The sequence below is a fragment of the Pieris napi genome, chromosome 18 (genome assembly GCF_905475465.1).
Source record: "Pieris napi chromosome 18, ilPieNapi1.2, whole genome shotgun sequence".
Taxonomy (NCBI): Eukaryota; Metazoa; Arthropoda; class Insecta; order Lepidoptera; family Pieridae; genus Pieris; species Pieris napi.
This window is the reverse complement of record NC_062251.1, coordinates 5,860,240-5,880,236: the sequence shown is the minus strand read 5'-3', so window position 1 is coordinate 5,880,236 and position 19,997 is coordinate 5,860,240. Positions and strand designations below refer to the sequence as shown.

At 33.2% G+C, this 19,997-nt stretch overlaps 1 protein-coding gene and 1 non-coding gene across 4 annotated transcripts; both read left to right on the top strand.

Annotated features, from left to right (window-relative positions):
• The first annotated feature begins 477 nt into the window (after nucleotides 1–477).
• On the top strand, nucleotides 478–18,654 carry LOC125058926. Of its 3 annotated transcripts, XR_007118548.1 has the most exons (8): nucleotides 478–795; nucleotides 884–984; nucleotides 5,008–5,112; nucleotides 5,628–5,822; nucleotides 7,008–7,423; nucleotides 15,819–15,991; nucleotides 16,960–17,238; nucleotides 18,315–18,654. XR_007118548.1 is itself a non-coding variant. In XM_047663067.1 (4 exons), the coding sequence occupies exons 1-4, from the start codon at nucleotides 8,118–8,120 to the stop codon at nucleotides 18,615–18,617; spliced, it is 945 nt and encodes a 314-aa protein (XP_047519023.1). In that variant the 5' UTR covers nucleotides 8,054–8,117; the 3' UTR covers nucleotides 18,618–18,654. The 3 variants fall into 3 exon arrangements, 2 of the variants coding, with proteins under 2 accessions (XP_047519023.1, XP_047519022.1); XM_047663067.1 differs by lacking the exons at nucleotides 478–795; nucleotides 884–984; nucleotides 5,008–5,112; nucleotides 5,628–5,822; nucleotides 7,008–7,423 and adding an exon at nucleotides 8,054–8,307; XM_047663066.1 differs by lacking the exons at nucleotides 478–795; nucleotides 884–984; nucleotides 5,008–5,112; nucleotides 5,628–5,822; nucleotides 7,008–7,423 and adding an exon at nucleotides 8,549–8,907.
• Nucleotides 14,625–14,695, top strand: Trnag-gcc. Its single transcript has one exon. It is a non-coding gene; the product is annotated as a tRNA-Gly (tRNA).
• Nucleotides 18,655–19,997: the final 1,343 nt, after the last annotated feature.

Below are 19,997 nucleotides of genomic sequence, written 5' to 3'. Positions count from 1 at the left end.
AACTAGTTTTGATAGATTTTAGGTGAAATTTGATAAATGCTGAGTGTATGCCTTTTCAGAAGCACATTGCAGTATTTTTGTTGTCTTTTTTATTACATACGGTAACCTTGTGCTGAATAAATTTATTTTACTTTTAAATTATAGTGTTCCATTCAAACTTTGAGTTTTTGTAAAATTCACTGGTTTTATCATCCTTTCGATGTTTTACAAAAAACATCAATGCATCGAGTATATCAATACATCTTCAAGGAATCGGATTCAATGTATCGCATTGTAAACATCGTTGCATATCGAATATCCCTAATAGTTCGAGGTCCGGGTTATAAAAGACCAGACATAATGTCGGGAGGTGGCAGATAAAAAATCGACTATGATTGATTTTCAATTATAAAAATAATCGATTATTTTAAATATAAAAATCGCGTAGAAAAATCGATTTTTTTAATAATCGATTATTTATTCACATCCCTATTCCCTACAGCGATCAGTATGCGCGCGAGCTTGCGGGAGGCGGACGTATTTACTTGGTGGACACTTTTTCGTTGGCGCGCAAAATGTCTGATTGGTCAGCAACTACGATTCTGACATTTTTGGAGGCTTATCAAAATGAGCCATGTCTCTGGAATTCCAAAGATGCCGATCACAAAAATCGGCAAAAGGTTAATGATGCATGGTCTCGCCTCAGCATTATAATGAACAAAAGCGTCAAGGAATTGAAGACCAAAAAAGAAATACTTATGGTTACGTTCCGCAGACATCTGAAGAAAAAAAAAGATTCTATTCGGTCCGGTGCAGGTAAGTTTGAATAATCAGTAAATATTTGTCTAAAGACCCCTGCCATGTTACTTGCGAACAAAATTTTTTTTTTATTTTTTTTTTTCAGGATTCGATGATGTTTATACACCGGTCTGGTTTGCTTATGACCTGATGGAGTCATTTTTAGGACCGTTATATACCTGCTCAAATAACGTAAATTCAGAGGAAGTAAGTAAAACGACTTTTTTTTCATTATGGTTTATTAATTCTTAATTAAATTTAAACTATCATATACAGAATATATATATATATCATCGCCAGTATATATTGACCTACTATCAACTTAAATCCCACTTGCTTCGCCAGGTTATGATAAACGCTTTACCAACTAAACTTTTCGTTTGATACATTGATAAAAATTAAAAAAGAAGTTATACTTCTTTGGCGTAACAAGATAAAAATCTTTTCAAACATTTTATTCTACATTTTATTCTAATAATAGAAAAAGCTAAAATGTTGACTATAGTTAACTTCAGAGTGTCGGTTTTTTGTGACGCGCAACCTAAAAAATTCATCTCATATTTTTTTTCCGTTACGTGCCAAAAGAAGTATAACTTCAAAAATAACTGCAGGAAGCCTTAAGATGATGTGTTATTTTTAGTTTAAATAACTGCTTAGGTTAAGTTATGCGTTCATGTACCAACAATGATACTAAAAATTATATTACAATTTATGAAATTCTGTAATAATCTTAGTGGTAATAAGGTAAAATGAAATAATTGTATTATTTGTATTCAAGTCTGTGATATTAAAAGCCTTTTGTTATACTTTATCTAATTTAACTTTATTTAACCAATTTCTGTAAAGTTAGTTGCATATAGATAATTTTTCGAAAAATAAGGTCATAAAGAAGTTTCACTTCTAACGTGTGTACACTAGTACACGCACATTTTTTATTTATTATTCGACACTTAATATTTTAATGACAATTAAATACATTAAATTCTAACATATCTTCCTTTTTCCGTCCCTCTAAGTATCGGAAATCTAAACTTTTAGATTTGTATAAATATGAACAACACTTCAAGATTAGTTGGCCACTGAAGTTTCACTTCTGACATGTGTACTTTGTACACACACACTTTTTTTTTAAATTTAAACGACTAAATTTTTTTTTACTTTCTCAAAATTGGTTGCTTTACAGAATAGTACATTATTACAGGTAAATTAGCTTGGAGAAATTTTTGCGTTTGTAGTAGTGTATGGTCAGCAAATAAAAAAAAAAACAACATTTTATTTTTAGTTTTTATTTTTTTAAAGGTAATATACGTTTGTGGCTGGAGCACACCAAATGCGTACACGTCTACGCATACGCACTACGTACTAATACGGACGTGAAAATGTGTATCCACTGCATTGTAATCTATGGAACTGTATGAGGCAGATAAGCCAGTTCCAAATATTACAAGCAGTGAATGCCGGTTTTCACTTCAGTGAAGACGTGTATGAATTAGGTGTTCTCCGGCCATAAATGTTTTATTCTAATAATTCATCAACCCCAGGCATATCACAATCATCCCCATCCTCGCTTTCATCAGATGAATTATTTAAATTAATTATGATTCGTTCTGATATTGTGTCTAAAGCTGCGTCTCTACCCTGATATTTGTTTTCCTCCTCAATAGCATGCAGACAAACTTTTCTCCATTCCTCTACAGTTATGGCGTTCATTTTTTCTTCAGCTAATGACATTATAACCTTCATATTCATTGCGACATTCTTTTTTGCGACATATGTTTTCACTATCCCCCATATATTTTCTATAGGATTAAACTCCGGATGGTATGGTGGTAAACGCAGCACAGTATGACCGTGCTGTCGTAATATTTCGTCTATCTTGTACTCTACAAATCTCGCCTTGTTTTGCAGAATCAGTTCATATAATTGAGGCTTAAGCAACGTGGATGAATGCTCAATGTTTCGCAATGTCAGCCAGTCAATCATTTGCTGTTTTCTAGAATTACTATTCGGTGCAGGATTTTGTATTGAGTTATGATATGGTGCGTTGTCAACAACAACAACACTATTTGGTTGTAAGTTGGGTATTAATTGAGTTTGAATCCACCTTGAATAGTTGTCATAGTTCATATTGTCGTGGTAATCTCCACTTTTTTGGTTGGCTTTAAACATAAGCAATGCATTTGGTATAAAGCCATCCATACCACCGGCATGAACAATGATTAAGCGGTTGCCTTTCGATATATGTTGCTTCAAACCTGAAGTGCTTCCATCTGACCAAGATTTCGAGAGGGTATGTGATGTATGTATATATGTTTCGTCGGTGTAAACAATTGGTCGGCGTTGTTCACGATATTCAGCAATTTTCATCAAATAATTAATTCGCAAGTATCTAATTTCGTGTTTTTCCATAAGAAGTTTCCGGTTATCTTCTGTTTGCTTCCAATTAAAACCTAATGACATGACGTGTTTTCGTAACGTGCTGACACAACCTTTATAATCGATATCTTCTTTTAATTTTGCGTGCAAAGTTTTCAAAGTGGGAATTTCTTTATTTGTGATGTGGAAGTCATGAATTGTTCTTCTGATAACTTGCTGATCAAAGTTATCGATTACTATTGTAGGTTTACGATTCGGTTTCTTTTTAGGAGATTTAAATGTTACTTCCTGATCTGAAGGTCGACATTTGCTTTCTGATACTACCTTTCTGACGGATGCTATTGAAATTCCCGTTGATTTAGCAACTAATTGAGTGGGAGTCATAATACTGCTCGGGTTGTTATTACACTCATTTTCGAAATATTTGTACAAACAGTACAAAACTTCTTTAGTTTGAGAAGTCAAAGGCTTGCCTCGACCATGTTTTAACACTGGAGCCATTTTTAATTAACAATATAAAGTTGCAACACTTACACACAAATTAAACACTTCAACAAATATTATAACAATAATAACAAACAATAACAACAATCAACACATACAAAATTTAACAATTAACGTAATAATTATAATTTTTGAATGAAATGTGTGCTTTATGTTCTAACAGTACCAAGCGACTGACGCCGGACTGCACGTGGCACCTGCGGACAGCGTAAACTGGTTTATTCTGGTTTTGTGCGTGTTTCCACTTTCCACTATCAAGTGACGATTTTTTGCTTTAGATTGAAATATCTCGGAAACGGTGCGTCCTAGGCCAAAAATAAATTTTGACCCCCCCGTAGACCCCCCGGAGTTTTAAAAACCTAGATGAAAGGAAAAAAAAATATATATCGGTCTCTCCTCTTTGAAGTTTCACTTCTATCGTGTGTGAATCGCGCACACACCTTTTTTTTATAAAGTCAAAACCTTTTTTTTTAAATAAAAACTTGTTTTTATTGATAACAAAAATCAGAGTGTTGCTAGGGATAAGTATAATATTAAATAGTAATGTTAGGATATCGAAACATTTTTGTATAGGCCAGAACGATATAGTGGAAACGCGCTCTAAGATCTGAGTAATATACACACCACTACATATGCAAAAATTTCTCGAGACTAATTTCACTGTACGTTACGCAACTTGAACGCTGGCTATATTATTGTTTATTACAAAAAAAAAGGGTGCGTGTACATATTATGTACGCGCGTAAAAAGTTATACTTCTTTGGCATTATTAAAAATAGTTTTTGATTGCATGCAAACAATTAATTACAATTAAATAATCAAACACTGGAAAAGGAGTCATTATAGTCAATAAAGTTCAGTTTACATTTAAAAAATTAAATAAATAAATATTTATTATTATTCTCTTACATTAAGTGTAACATAAATTCTATTATTATTCGAATGTTGTTTTTAAATTATGTCCAATGCCGTAGCATCTTCCGTGGGCAACTTCATTCTGATAATTTTGTGTCACGGTGCGCGCGCATCGTAAAATTTCACTCTCACCAATTTTTCATAACGCGCCTAAAGAAGTGTAACTTCAAAAATATAATAGGAAAATACATATTTTTGGCGCATTAATGAGTGACGTCGATTTCATTACATAGGGGTCGTTCAAGTATTACGTAAGCAGTTTTACTGCAATTTATCCCCCCTTCTTCCTCTTGTCAGCAAAAGTAAGGAAAGACTCAAAAATAATGGTACATAAAGGTATTAATTTTTTGTAGGAATCTTCGAAAATATATTTCGTTTCATACATAGATCACGAAATAAGGAAATCAAATCTTATTTCTTGCCTTACAATTTCAGAACAAATATGAGAACTATACAGAGGTGGTCTATCTAGAAGACCCAATAGAGAGTCAAGAAGAGAGAGTTCTGAAGGAGGTTCAACCGAAGGGGCTGAAAAGACCTGTAAGAGAACTGGATCTTTACTTAAGTTATTTCAAAATCTTGTTATCATATATAATGTTTGTGACCGGATCTACTAAGGGAGCGTTCAAGTATTACGTCACGCAATTTTTGGGGATTCTTGACCCCCCCCCCCCATGTATCGCGCCGTAACGTTTTTTTGTACCAACTGATTCTTTATACCTAAAAGTTACCATTATGTGCTGTAAAGTACTGGAAAGTTGAAAATAATATTAACAATAACGCGTAATATTGAATTACGCACAAACATACATTTCAGAACTAGTCTACGCCAATATTATTTAACCAACAGTAAAACACAACACGGCGTGTCGTAAAAAGACCGACAACGCACTCGTGAGCCTGGTATTGAGGATGTTTATAGGCTATCACTTAATGTTTAACCTCATGTCCGTTTGTTCCCTGTTCTATATAAAAAAAGGTCGGCAACGCACTCGCGAGCCTTAGCATTAGGTTTAGAAACGATTTATTCAATATTATAATTTATAATATTACAGAGAAACGACGCATCTGAGGCAGAAATCAGCGATTTTGGATTATACGTAACAAGTTTATTGAGAGATCTACCGAGGGATGTGTGTGCGCAGCTGCAATTAAATATAGTTGATTTAATAGTTAAAGCGAAACTAGAAGAAACCGGACCAGATATTAGTATGGAGGTAGATCGTGGAAAAGATCCAATGGAAAATGAGGTAAGTGCCAAAACGCTTCTCTAAGCGTCTATGACGTAGCATGCTTGTAAATAAACTTTACGTGTCAACTGTCACTTTTAAATTACACATGTTATTGTTCGATCAAAAACCGACGTAATTGAACTCCAAGATTCTATTAGCTACGTTATCGTCATCGTTTTGTGTTACGTGACAGAAGTGTCAATTTAATATATATATTAAATTTAATATCGAAATATAAAAATAATACTATGTTTATTTATAAATTCAACGTTTGTATTATTACGGTATTATTAGTATCCATATTATTTTTTAACAATTCAACAGCGTATGAATAGCGCGCCTTCTAGCATAAAAAGTAATAAAAACTCCATGGTACCAATTTCGCACGAAATGCTAAATAAAAAATAAATACAAGCTCTTTTATAGTGTCTGAGTAGCATGTGGTAGGAAATTATTATAGTGTTCAGTAATAATAAACACAATATATTAATAATTATTTCATAAAAGATTAAAGTACTTTCTGTCTCTTTTCATCACACCGTAAACAGAATTTGATAGAAAGAGACAAACAATTTTTGAAGTGAAACTTCTTTATCGGCGTTGGAAAAAAAATTACGTATGCGTCACATTTTTCCGTTACGCGCCATCTTTTTCTTGTCCGGCGATTTCGGATCCAAATTTATTGATTAGTTGCAAGATTTGTTGTTTGTGAAGTTTGCCTATCTCTGAAAACTAACTTCAGGCTTATCGCATTTAATAAATATTGCAGTATTTAATTTAGTTATAAATAGAAATTATGCTTTTAAATCATTATAATTTATGTAAAAAACCGTGTAGTGCGTTCATAAAATGTGTAAAATTTATATTAATAACAAAAATATATAATAATGATAGTAATAATCTATTACAATTAATGAAATTCTGTAATAATCTTAGTAGTAATAAGGTAAAATTAAATAATTGTATTTGTATTCATGTATATATGTATAAAAGCTTATTTAACCAATTTCTGTAAAGTTGCATATAGTAGATCATTTTTCGAAAAAATGTCATAAAGAGGTTTCACTTCTTACGTGTGTACACTAGTACACGCACACATTTTTTTTAAAGGGAATTAATCCAACGTATTATTGAAATTATATCTATAAGTGTACGATAGTCGTGATCACTAATGCATATCTAAATTATATCCTTTTTTTCCAGAACCAACAAAACACCAACACAACCTACCAACCAGAAAACTTAGAAATATCAACGGAAAGCCAAAAAGATAGGGATATAAACCCTAACACAACTCCAAAAAAACGGACGAAGCTAAAAAATGACGCAGCACATGAGGATATAATTGAAAATTTCGGAAAATATGTCGTATGCCTGTTAAAAACTTTCCCGCGAACAGATACCAATACGAAACTTCAGAAGGACATTGTTGATCTCATAATGACAGCTCGGCTACAGACTATGAAAAATAGATTGACAGATAGCACCATAGATAAATTAGGAATCCGACGGGATTTATTTGTAGAAATAAAATAGCGTTCTATATTCAAATTGTTTTATTTATTGTTTGCTCTGTGTTCGAATAAAATTTGTACGAAACTTCAAAGGGCATTGCTCAGGTAAAATGTCCACATATAAACTATATTGTCCTTACAAAATCACATAAAACATATAATAAGATACCAAAAAATTTGCCAATATTTTGTTTATCTTAAAAATCTAATAAATAATAACGTTAAAGTTTGACATAAATTTTGCATGCTTGACACTGGTTAAAAATTAAAATAGGTTAGTGTATAAAAAATATATAGTTCGCCCTTGAACAGTCAAAGGTTATCTAACAGGAAAATGTATTTCTTATGGAAAAGATGTCTTAGTTAGATCCTCGTGCCGTCAATTTGCAGATTTTTGCATTTTACAATAATTCATTGTCATTATTTTTTGTACTTTAATCTGAATACAGCTTCAGAAGAAAAGCAGCGTCAGTAGAAAATTGCGATTAATGCTAAGAATTTAAATAAATAAATGTTTTTTTTTGTTTACATTTGGCGTAAGCAAACCACGAACAAAGTTTTATTAATTTTAAATTATTTAATTGCTAAAATGTAAAAGAATTCTTACACCGTAATATCACACCCAATCATTACTCGTAAAGTAAAACGAAACCATTTCTTGTATGAACCACGATGAAAAAGAACTATAGGTTAGAGTGAGATAGAAAATGACAGAGTTGTATAACATCACCTAGTTCTCGGCCGCGTTCCGAATAAAAACGATCGCCTCCGCATTACTTATTACTCGAAAATCTTAAACATGGCAACTAGACGTAAGTACAGCCCGCTTTGGACTCATTTTGAAGACACAGGAAATAAGAGGGCCAAATGTAATTACTGTTCTCGCGAAATAGCAGTATCTAAGAGTTCTATAGGCAGCCTGGGGCGTCATCTGAAGACCGTTCATCCTACAGTTAATGTCAAAAATGTCATGGAAGACACGCAAGAAGGTAATGGTATAAGGTTTGTTAGTTACTAAAACTCGCCTATATATAATTTTTAATTACTTATATAGACAACAGACCTATAACCTGACTATATTATAATAGTAACATTACCCTAAAATATTTTTATCACGATAATCGCGCACTGTTTTGCGCATCTCTTAAATGTTAATATATTCCGCATTTCTGTAGCATACCGATTATCTGTGTGACCAACTGATTTAACAGTAGAAGCTCGGTTATAACTGTCAATTTGACAGTGACATATGTAAAATTCAACAGGCTCCCCAGCCTCTCTTATTTTGCGGTGTTGATATTTAAAGTTTGTTATCCTTAAAAGTATGCCAAACCAGTCTGATTCTGAAAATGATACTCCGAGTAAAAAATCTAAGAAATACCTACAAAAATATAAGCCTGAATGGGAACGGGAACCCGATTTCCTAGGATGGATAGGAAGATGTCAGAATCCATATGAAGCTAAGTGTAAAGTGTGCAACAAAATAATTAATATTGCGTCCGGCAAAGAATCTTTACGTCGACACGCAACAGCTGAAAAACATAAGAGGAATTTATCGAAAGGCTACAATGAGTTACATACGCTGGAAGGTTAGTGTCAAAAAAAATCATCTACCGCGAATTTACAGATTTTAAGATTCTACATATATTTTGATACATCTTTACTGTAGTTATCGCCCACTCACTATTTTATTTTTTCTTACTAACCTAAATTTGAATGTCAATCACTATTTTCCGTTGCACGATAATTTAATTCGATCCTTGCCAGTTAGGTAGGCATAAGTCGTGTTACATTTGTACTTAAAAAGACTACATTGCTATTACAATACGTGAATAAACTTGATATTACGTAAACTAGTTACTAAACAATCAGTGTAAAAACATTACTGTCATTGTTAAAAGATTTTATTATATAAGTAGGGGCTAATAATATGCATTCATTATAAATAAAGAAAATAAACTTTATTGTCATACCTATTGTAAATAACATGCAACTAAACAATGAAAGCACAAGAATTTTAATGTGGTAAATATTACACAGAAACAATAGGTTATCAAATTATATTGTTGAAGAAATGACAAGGTAAATTGCATACCTGCATACTCAAGTTTCAGTGTCCTGTTTTCAGCAAGTACTTATTCTGTTCAGTTAAATAAATAAAAATCGGTTTATTTATTTTAAGAACATATGCATTACAATGTGTAAGATTTGGGAACCCTTTTAAGTAAGAAATACCTGTGTCAGGGTTCCCAATATAATATAATTTAAAATTGCATTTTCTTAACTAGTACTTGATATATTGCAATAAATGCTTAATCCAAAAATGTATACAATTTTTACAGATACATACAATGATAGCAAAATTATAATTTCTTTACTGTAGAGGGAAACAGAATACTTAAAAAGTTGTATAATTTTGATTGATTACCTTAAAAGTTTAGCGTTTGACTTTAAAGTTAATAAAGAATTTTGTACTACTTTGAGTATGTATCTTAGATATTATTTTGATTAGATATATTGTTTTGGACTATAGTTTTTTGAATTATTGCTAAAAGCACCAGAATCAAAGCCATATTGATATGACACACAAGGATCTTTACACCAGTATTTAATACATAGACAATACTTTAATTTCTTTTTTCATAAACATACTAAGCATCCTTATTACTCTTACCTCCTGTTAGAGTAGAGAGCAAGAGAAGCAAAGATGATAAAAACCACCTAATAGTATCTAAATACTTAATGACACTTAAAATTATAGTACTTAAATAAATAGGCTGTTTTTTTATGTTTGTACTTAAATTATTATTACTATTAAATTTCTACTTCTCTTATTAATTCTATTAACATTATTTTTAATAATCATAATTCCATAGTTAAATAAAATCTAAAAGACACATCATTTAATAGTGCAAAATTATTAAAATGTTAGCCACAATTAAGGCGATTAAGTAGTGGTCTATATACAAGTTTATATACAAAGTACACCTTTATCGGTGATAAAATATAAAGATAACCAAATTACCAATATTTACAAAGTCACTGCACAGGAGAGACGTATATCAGGGTTTACGGGGCTCACCTGATGTTAAGTGATACCGCCGCCCATGGACGCTCTCAATGGGGCTCGTGAGTGCGTTGTCGGCCTTTTAAGAATTGGTACGCTCTTTTCTTGAAGGACCCTAAGTCGAATTGGTTCGGAAATACTTCAGTTGGCAGCTGAAGTATTTAGTATCATCGCTTATTATTTTTAATCAATTTTATGGAGAGTATTTAAGAGGCGTAAAGTTGTCAACAAGTCACATGTCCTTACACCTATATTCCAACTACCTAGTAGGCCTAATATATAAAATTCTCGTGTCACAATGTTTTTTCCCATACTCCTCCGAAACGGCTCGACCGATTCTTATGAAATTTTTTATGCATAATCTGTAAGTCTATATTTCAAACCCCTTTTTATTATGGATAAAATTATAATTTTTTGTTGTGGCATTAAAAAATACATAAAACCCTTAACTTTCACACCTCTACGTGATCGTAGAGGGGTGAAAGTTAAGGGTTAAGTTACTCCTATTTTTTATTTGTTAATTAAAAGTTATTGGTTGCATTTGAGGTTTATATATAGAGAAATTTCACAGAAATTCTTAAAAAGTTTTCATTCCAGAAAATCGAACATTCTCTGGGATAGCATAGCAAAATGTTCCATGTTGGTATGTGCTAAAAAGGTAGGCTTAGTAAAATCACATTAAGGAGAAACGAAGTTCGCGGGGGCAGCTAGTAACATAATATACTTAATTAAAGTTACCTAATAAAGAATTTGTTAAATTACATTAAACTTAGTAATGTACTTTTGCAATATTTTTGTTTAATTTTCGCAACTTTCTACGGTTTCGTATTGTGTAAAAACTCAGAAAACACGTGAACGACGATTGCTAAATACTTTTTTAACAATCTATATTCTATAGTTCTAAGTTCTAACATAGCTTGGTGAAAACTAATTAGGTATATTGTCAGAATAATCTGGTTAATATTCTACGATTGCATATTTTCATAACCTAACCAAACGTAAACGGTTGCCCAAGAATTGAAAGTCAAAACGTGTACCAAGCGCGGTCCGGCAACGTCGCACATTTTGTGATAAACAACATGACCTACATGACCTCGACATCCCGCATGTTTACTGTTTGAAAATGTTTTGGAACCCATCGTTAGTTTAATTTTATAGTTTTCAATGCAAGAGTCACTTGAAAATACCCAAACCGGTTGTGCCTATATAATTTATCTTAATATATATAAATTACGTGTCACGTTGTTTGTCCGCTATGGACTCCTAAACTATCGAACCGATATCAATAAAATTTGCACACCGTGTGTAGTTTAATCCAACTTAAAAGATAGGATAGCTTACATCTCAATTTATACCCGCAATATTATTTTATTGCAAATATTTGTTTATTATTTGATACAATTCTAACAGATGGCGCTGTGTTGAAAGTACCAAACGTTTGACATAAGCTACAATTAAATGGCATAACCACCAAAAAAGCATGGTGGTCCCGATGACTGGTATTCTCCTACCGTTACCCTTGAAAAGTTTGCTACTATGTAGGTAATATAACAAAAACCTTAGCCACAGCAACGCTTGGCCGTTCTGCTAGTAATATATAAAATTTAGTCCCATAATATATTATCAGATCAAATAATAAATAAAAATGTGTAATAATGCTTGTTACACATATTTTTCAAGTAGCACATGGACGTGTTTTAAACACGTTTTGCTGAATTGTAACGGTCTCACAATAGCAAGCAATTGATTCTGTCCCGTTCGCTTATTATAAGTTATCCAAGAGCGATAGAGACAAAGCATACGATAAATATGTCGTCAATTACGGTTTTATTTAATTATCCAGTAGCCAGTGACGATACGCAGTTATTTAAACCTTTTTTCCTGTTAAAAGTCAACCTAACTCCAAACCTAAATCTTTCATACAAGCGTCTAATAAATATATAGACATCTCCTGGAAAAGGCGTGACCACATACTTACGCCACATCTCCCTTAATATCAGGGGCGATATACCTACATCAGTTAGATATAAAAAATGTGTGCGTGTACTAGGTGTACACACGTAAGAAGTGAAACTTCTTTATGACCTTATTTTTCGAAAAATGATCTACTATATGCAACTTTACAGAAATTGGTTAAATAAAGTTAAATTAGATAAAGTTTAACAAAAGGCTTTTATTATCATAGACATGAATACAAATACAATTATTTCATTTTAACTTACTGTACTACTGTGTAGTACTAAGATTATTACAGAATTTCATTAATTGTAATAGAATTATTAGTATTACTATCATTGTCATCGTTATTATATATTTTTGTTACTAATGGCTTCGAATCTCTTCGGATCAACCGTGGTAGGGACAAGAAAAAGATGGCGCGTAACTGAAAAATTTGACAAATGTGTGTAAATTTTTTTCCAACGCCGATAAAGAAGTTTGACTTCAAAAAGCAACATGGCGCGTAACCTGCTACAAAATTTCTCCCATACCTCGATAAAGAAGTTTCACTTCAAAAGATGGCGCGTAACGGAAAAATGTGACGCGTAACGAAAAAATGTTACACTAAATTTTTTTCCAACCCCGATAAAGAAGTTTCACTTCAAAAATACACAACAATTAAAATAGGATAAATCAAATTACAGTCAAAACCGGTTATAACGACATTGAAGGGACCGTATAGTTGCCGACGTTATATCCGATAGTCGTTATAAGCAATGTCATATACACAAGTACAGTACATATGTATGTACATTGTACATAGTTATATTATCATAGTTATCGATCTAGAATAGGTAGGTATGGGTTATACTATGGTATGTTAATATTATAATATGTAAACGAGTCAAAAAAGAAACAAAAATATTTATTACGAGATAATTAGGTACAAAAGTAATCAGTCATTTTGGTCTGTTTTTTTTTTTAGCCCAGTCTCAAATATTTTTTGCATTTTACGTTTCATACTCCTCAAGGTATGAGTATCACCAGTATCAAACTGTTCGTTAAAGGCAACAAATTTTTTTAAGAGCCTCGGAAATCGTTGTTGGCTGAAACTGTTCGTTGGGATAAAGTGCGTAGGTAATAATATGCCTAAATATTCATTCAATGCTTATAAGATTTAAAATCGTTTGTTTTGCTGAGATAAGAAGCGGTTGGTCGTTATAGCCGATGAATATCGATAAAATTTCGTCGTTGTAAGCGATATGTCGCTGTATCCGATGTTGTTATAAGCGGTTTGTTTACTGAATAGTTTAATAGGGATTCGGACGGGACCATACAATCTGGTTGTAATAACCGATAGGTCGTTGTAAGCGATGTCGTTATAAACGGTTTTGACTGTAGTTTATTTTGTCGGATTAACTTTTTAGTACACTTAAAAGTGAAAGTTATTTTACCTACTTTCGATATCAAGCCCTTAAACATTATACTGTACACAGAGTCGGTCATTAAAACTTAACGGTTGCTTGAGTTAGTGAACATTTTAATAGCACAATGCGAATGCAGTTAAGCGTAACTTTCAAACCTGAGGTCATCTGTTCAAACACTGGCTGTGCACCATTTATCTATTCTTATAAGAAAACATCGAATATTATCAAGGAAACGGTAAACCGGTATATATGAGGTACCAAGGCTCTATAACGCTTAGTCATGGCCATAGACAACTAGTTCTGTTGTCTATTAGAAATGTCCTTTAAAAGTAACGCTCATTTATCAATAGAGCCACGGCGTAGCTCAATCGATTTTCTATTTATAGGACAAATTTAACGGGCAAATCGTGTTGTCCCTCTCGCACAAGACCATTTCGGTCTCATTTCACTCTTCATATGCATCTAATATTCTCCCTTATAAAAGCTAAACTAGTGTCTCTTTCTGTCAAATTGTGTTTAGGCTGTGATGAAAAGAGACGACGCTAGTCAAGGCCTTGAAATTGACTGATTCTGTTTTCATTCAGAGAAATTGGATGTCGCACTGTGATTTCGTAATGATAAGGGTATGTAATGTTTCCAAGCCAGCAAAGAGTCAACAGAAAGAGTCTAGAAGCTAATTACTATTAGAGTAATATTCAGAAACAGACTTTAAACGCAAAGTTAACTCCCCCGTACGCCAAAAATCTATTGGATTTTGACAAACATTAAGTTTTCGTCATGATATAAATTTTATTTTCAAAATATTGAAAAATATTATATTATATGATCGGAAATTTCAGATATTCTGAAGGTATTTTCCATACATAGTTAATAAGCATCGGTGGTTCAGTGGTAGAATGCTCGCCTGCCACGCGGGCGGCCCGGGTTCGATTCCCGGCCGATGCATGCTTTTTATTTTATTTTTAATCATAGTCGAGTATAATAATGTTCTATTATTATTAATACCGTATAAAAACAGATTAAGCTGCGTAAATTAATAAATGTTTTAATTTATTATTTGAAATTTATCTCACAAGAGTTGTCTGTTGTCGTTGTATTAATTATACATATCGAAAAATCATGTTGTCTCATTCCAACTCATGCATTTAGTCGCTTAATAAAAACTAAATTGAAATTGCACTCTTTAAACAGAAGCACTAGCGTCTCTTTTTGTCATAGCTGTTAACGCGATGTGATAGAAAGAGACAGATGTACTTTAATTTCCCCGGTACAATTAATGATTTTTATGAATGAATTCTTTAAAAGGGTAAAAAGATTTTGGCCTCATTTCGACAAAATATAACGAATATACTTAGTAGTTTGATACCTGACGAAATAAATATATTTAAGTTTAATTTAATGTGAAAAAGATATATCTTTTATTCCAACTAACAAATATAAATACTCAGAATATAAAAATAATTTATAGTGTGTTTTTGGCTTAAAAAATAACAATGTTTCGCAGTAATTTCTGATTTATTTTAGAATTTATGGGTTCTATTAATGTATTTTTCTAATTATTCAGATTGTATCGTAATCTCGTTGTAACAGATCTTTTAATAACTCCAAAAAGGGGTTATCTGTTTGACCTTGTTTTAGATAATATGTGTATCAAATTAGTGTATGTTTGTCCACAAATTTCTCTTAAAGTAATATTAAAATATGATATTTTTATATCCAAGGGAGCGTTCAAGTATTACGTAACGAATGTGGGGGGGGGGGGGTCCTTTTGTATAACGTTACGATGCGGGGGCGGGGATTGAATTAAGCTTAATGTTATTTTCGACTTTTCAGTACTTTACACCACATAATGGTTACTTTTAGGTATTAAAGAGTGACTAGATGGTCACGAAACGTTTTACTATACTTGGGTGCAGAAGAACGTTACGGCGTGTTACATGGGGGGGGGGGTTTGAACGCTCCCCAATACATTCCAACTTACAGAACGATTTTCATCAAAATAGCTTCATCAGTTTTGGGTTATCCACGCATTAGTAGACGTATTAAAATTACTTTTTTGCCATCACAGCTACCTCTGACTCCGACGACTCCACCACCCTGGACCCTGAGAGTGAGCTGTGGGGATTCTACGACAAGGAGTCAAGGAATCGAGCCAAATGCTCCATGTGTGGGGTTATCATAAACAGACATCCAGATACCCTGTACCAACATTTAAAGGAGGAACATTCGAAAGTATCAAAGGTATTATTTTTATATAGAACCGGCCGGAGGCTCTGATGTTAAGTGCCGCTCATGGACACACAATGCCAGAGTGGTCGCGAGTGCGTTGCTGGCCTTTTTTTATAGAACAGGGGGCAAACGGGCTGGAGACTCTGATGTTAAATGCCGCTCATGGACACTCAATGCCAGAGTGGTCGCGAGTGCGTTGCCGGCCTTTTTTTTATAGAACAGGGGGCAAACGGGCCGGAGGCTCTGATATTAAGTGCCGCTCATGGACACTAAATGCCAGAGTGGTCGCGAGTGCGTTGCTGGCCTTTTTTTTTATAGAACAGGGGGCAAACGGGCCGGAGGCTCTGGTGTTAAGTGCCGCTCATGGACACTCAATGCCAGAGTGGTCGCGAGTGCGTTGCTGGCCTTTTTTTATAGAACAGGGGGCAAACGGGCCGGAGGCTCTGATGTTAAGTGCCACTCATGGACATTCAATGCCAGAGTGGTCGCGAGTGCGTTGCCGGCCTTTTTTTATAGAACAGGGGGCAAACCGGCCGGAGGCTCTGATGTTAAGTGCCGCTCATGGACACTCAAAGCCAGAGTGGTCGCGAGTGCGTTGCTGGCCGTTTTATATAGAACAGGGGGCAAACGTGCCGGAGGCTCTGATGTTAAGTGCCACTCATGGACACCCAATGCCAGAGTGGTTGCGAGTGAGTTGTCGGCCTTTTTTTATAGAACAGGGGGCAAACGGCAGGAGGCTCATCTAATGTTAAGTGCCGCTCATGGACACTCAATGCCAGAGTGCTCGCGAGTGAGCTGCCGGCCTTTTATTATAGAACAGGGGGCAAACGTGTTCAGCAGGCCCACCTGTTGTAAAGTAGACTTTTGTGCATGTAAAGTGGAGAGGGAGTGTCGGAAGTGCGCCGCCGGCCTTTTGAAAAAAAAACTCTATTGAGACTAGTTTGTTGCTTTCATAGACTACAGATATTTTTTATTCGCAGACATTAGAATTCAACGATCGCGATGAGAATTATACAGAAATAATTTACTTAGAAAACCCTCCGAACGAAAAAGAGCGGCCGGTGAAAAGAAAACGGAGAGAGAAAAAAGAACAATACGACGATTTGGAAGACTTCGGGAAATATGTTGTTGGTCTGTTGAAGGGAATACCGGAAGAACAATGCACGGAACTGCAAATGTCAATTGTCAATTTGATTATGACAGCTAAGAAGAGCGTGAAGGACGATGATGTGTTGGAGAGGGAAGAAAGTATTGAACAGGTTGGTTTTTGAAGTTATACTTCTTTAGGCGCGTTATGATAAATTGATGAGAGTGAAATTTTACGATGCGCGCGCACCGTGACACAAAATTGACAGAATGAAGTTAGTGGCGCATGTTGGCACGCACGCCGCCTCTGTTCACTGTGTATTTATATTAATAATATTTATTCACTTGCTTTGAGTTTCTACATTTAAAACACGTGTTTTCATTTTGTTTTCATTATACAAGTGCGAATTTTATGTTCGTCTGAATTATAATCAGAAGTGATTTAAATTGAATATTTCTTTATTTAATTTTCCAAATGTAAACTGAACTTTATTGACTATAATGACTCCTTTTCCAGTCTTTGATTATTTAATTGTAATTAATTATTTGCATGCAATCAAAAACTTTTTTTAATAATGCCAAAAAAGTATAACTTCTTACGCGCGTACATAAGTACATGCACCTGGTCTAAGATCCCGCTATACAACGACCTTCACCGAGATGCTTATTTAATGAAACTTATTTTATATATAATTTAATATGTCAATAAATATAATCCATATGGGTTGCCTAGCAAATTTCAGTCCAGAGTATTTTTAATTAATTTAAAAAAAAAATATATTTTTAAACATTTCACCGGTATGATTATTAGATAAATTCTATACCAATCGAAAGTATGAAGCCCATAGAGTATGCAAAAGTTAGGTTGTTTTTAATCAATTAATTATTTATATGTATATTTTTTATGTGACACTAAAGTATATATACATCTTTAGTATAAAAGAAGGTTTTAGTGATACATATATAATACTACCCTGATTAAAAATATTGATTGAAAAAAGTTCAAAAAATTTACTACATACAACTTATAAAAAAAAATTTTTTTTTTAAATATTAATTAAAAATACTCTGGACTGAAATTTGCTAGACAACCCATATGGATTATATTTATTGACATATTAAATTAAATATAAAATAAGTTTCATTAAATAAGCATCTCGGTGAAGGTCGTTGTATAGCGGGATCTTATACTAACCCTTTTTTTTCTTTTTTGTGGGATTTATTACAATTCACGCATTCCCAATTTTAGGTACAAGAGCCCACGAAACCAGAATCGGAAGACCCCATTACCCACGAACAGAAAGAAACAAAGGACACACGAGAAAAACCAAGGAAACGCTACAACGACCTCGGCTCAACAGATAACGATGACCATATATCGAATTTCGGCAAATACCTCACCAGTCTGATGAAATTGTTGAACAAGGAAACCAGCGCTGAAGTCCAATTGAATATTGTCAATCTAATAATCGGTACCAAGTTGCAATGTCTGCGAAAAACTAAAAATAAATTCATGGAAATACAAACAAAATTATTGCTTGCTGAATCGTAGTAAACATATTGTTTAGAAATAAATATTTTGTTATATCTATACCTGTTTGATTCTATTTTGGCTCATAGTATTGTCTTTTATTAGCAACTTTTAAACATTTATAGAAAACACTTTTTTAACGGATTGTATGTATTATTATAAACTTATAATTAAACGTCGGATTTTTTTAGTTATGTAAAATAATTGACGACTCATTGGTCTAGTGGTTAGTACCCCTGACTGCGAATCCATGGGTCCCGGGTTCGATCCCCGGCTGAGACGAACATCGATGTGATGAGCATTTGGTGTTGTTCTTAGGTCTTGGGTGTTTAAATATGTATTTATATGTATATCTATCTATAATATGTATGTATATCCGTTGCCTAGTACCCATAACACAAGCTTCACCAGCTTAGCATGGGACTAGGTCAATTGGTGTGAACTGTCTTTAAAAAAAAAAAATTATAAGTTTATAATAACTTCAATCCGGTAAAAAAGTGTTTTCTATTTTGGCTCTCAAACATCACAGGTTAAAATGAAGACATAATAACAGATACTTTTCATTTAAACACATTTCTATTTCAATCTGTGATATATGTGCCCTTTTTTGGCATAGCCTCCACAAAATTCTTATTTCCCAAATAAAATGAAAAAAAAATTAAGTCGAGTTTTTAATCAATAATTTGTTGTAAAACCAAATAGATTCTTTTGGTATTTAATAAACATATCGAAAGAAAAGTTGTTTGCTAGAGTCTGGCTAATGAAAGAAGATAATTGAATTATTATGAAATTATTATATTATGAAAATTTACGGATGGCAACACAGAATGTCATTGAATTTCTTAGGTTAGTATGATTTATTGTCTTGATACTTCATACAATTACTCATTTTTATTTCTACGAGTATTATATATAATTTCCGAATATTTAGAATAGTTAACAGGTATAATAGCCTAAACTTTAGTTTTATTTCATAGAATATTTCGTTTCTTGCGCAGGATTTGATTATTCCGAATAAAATTGTATTTTATAATAAACTAGCTGGCCTGGCGAACATCGTACCGCCTAACAGTCGATTCTTTATTTTTTTTAAATACTTATTCTGCTATTCGGGACACCGGTCTAGCTAGTAAGATAAAAAAAAGAAAGTTGATAAGACAACAAATACATTATGTCAAAAAATAATAATTTACCTTCCCGGAACCCCTCCACTAACATTTGAACTTTATGTTATGTTATTAAAGTTCAAATTGACTTTTAAGTATTGTTACGAATATTTTGTATGGGAGTATAGAAAAGTGTTGTTTTTAGACTTTTTCACTAAATTTTTTAAATTTTTCTCTCCGTAAGAACCATCCTCGTACTTCAAGGAATATTATAAAAAAAGAATTGGCCAAATTG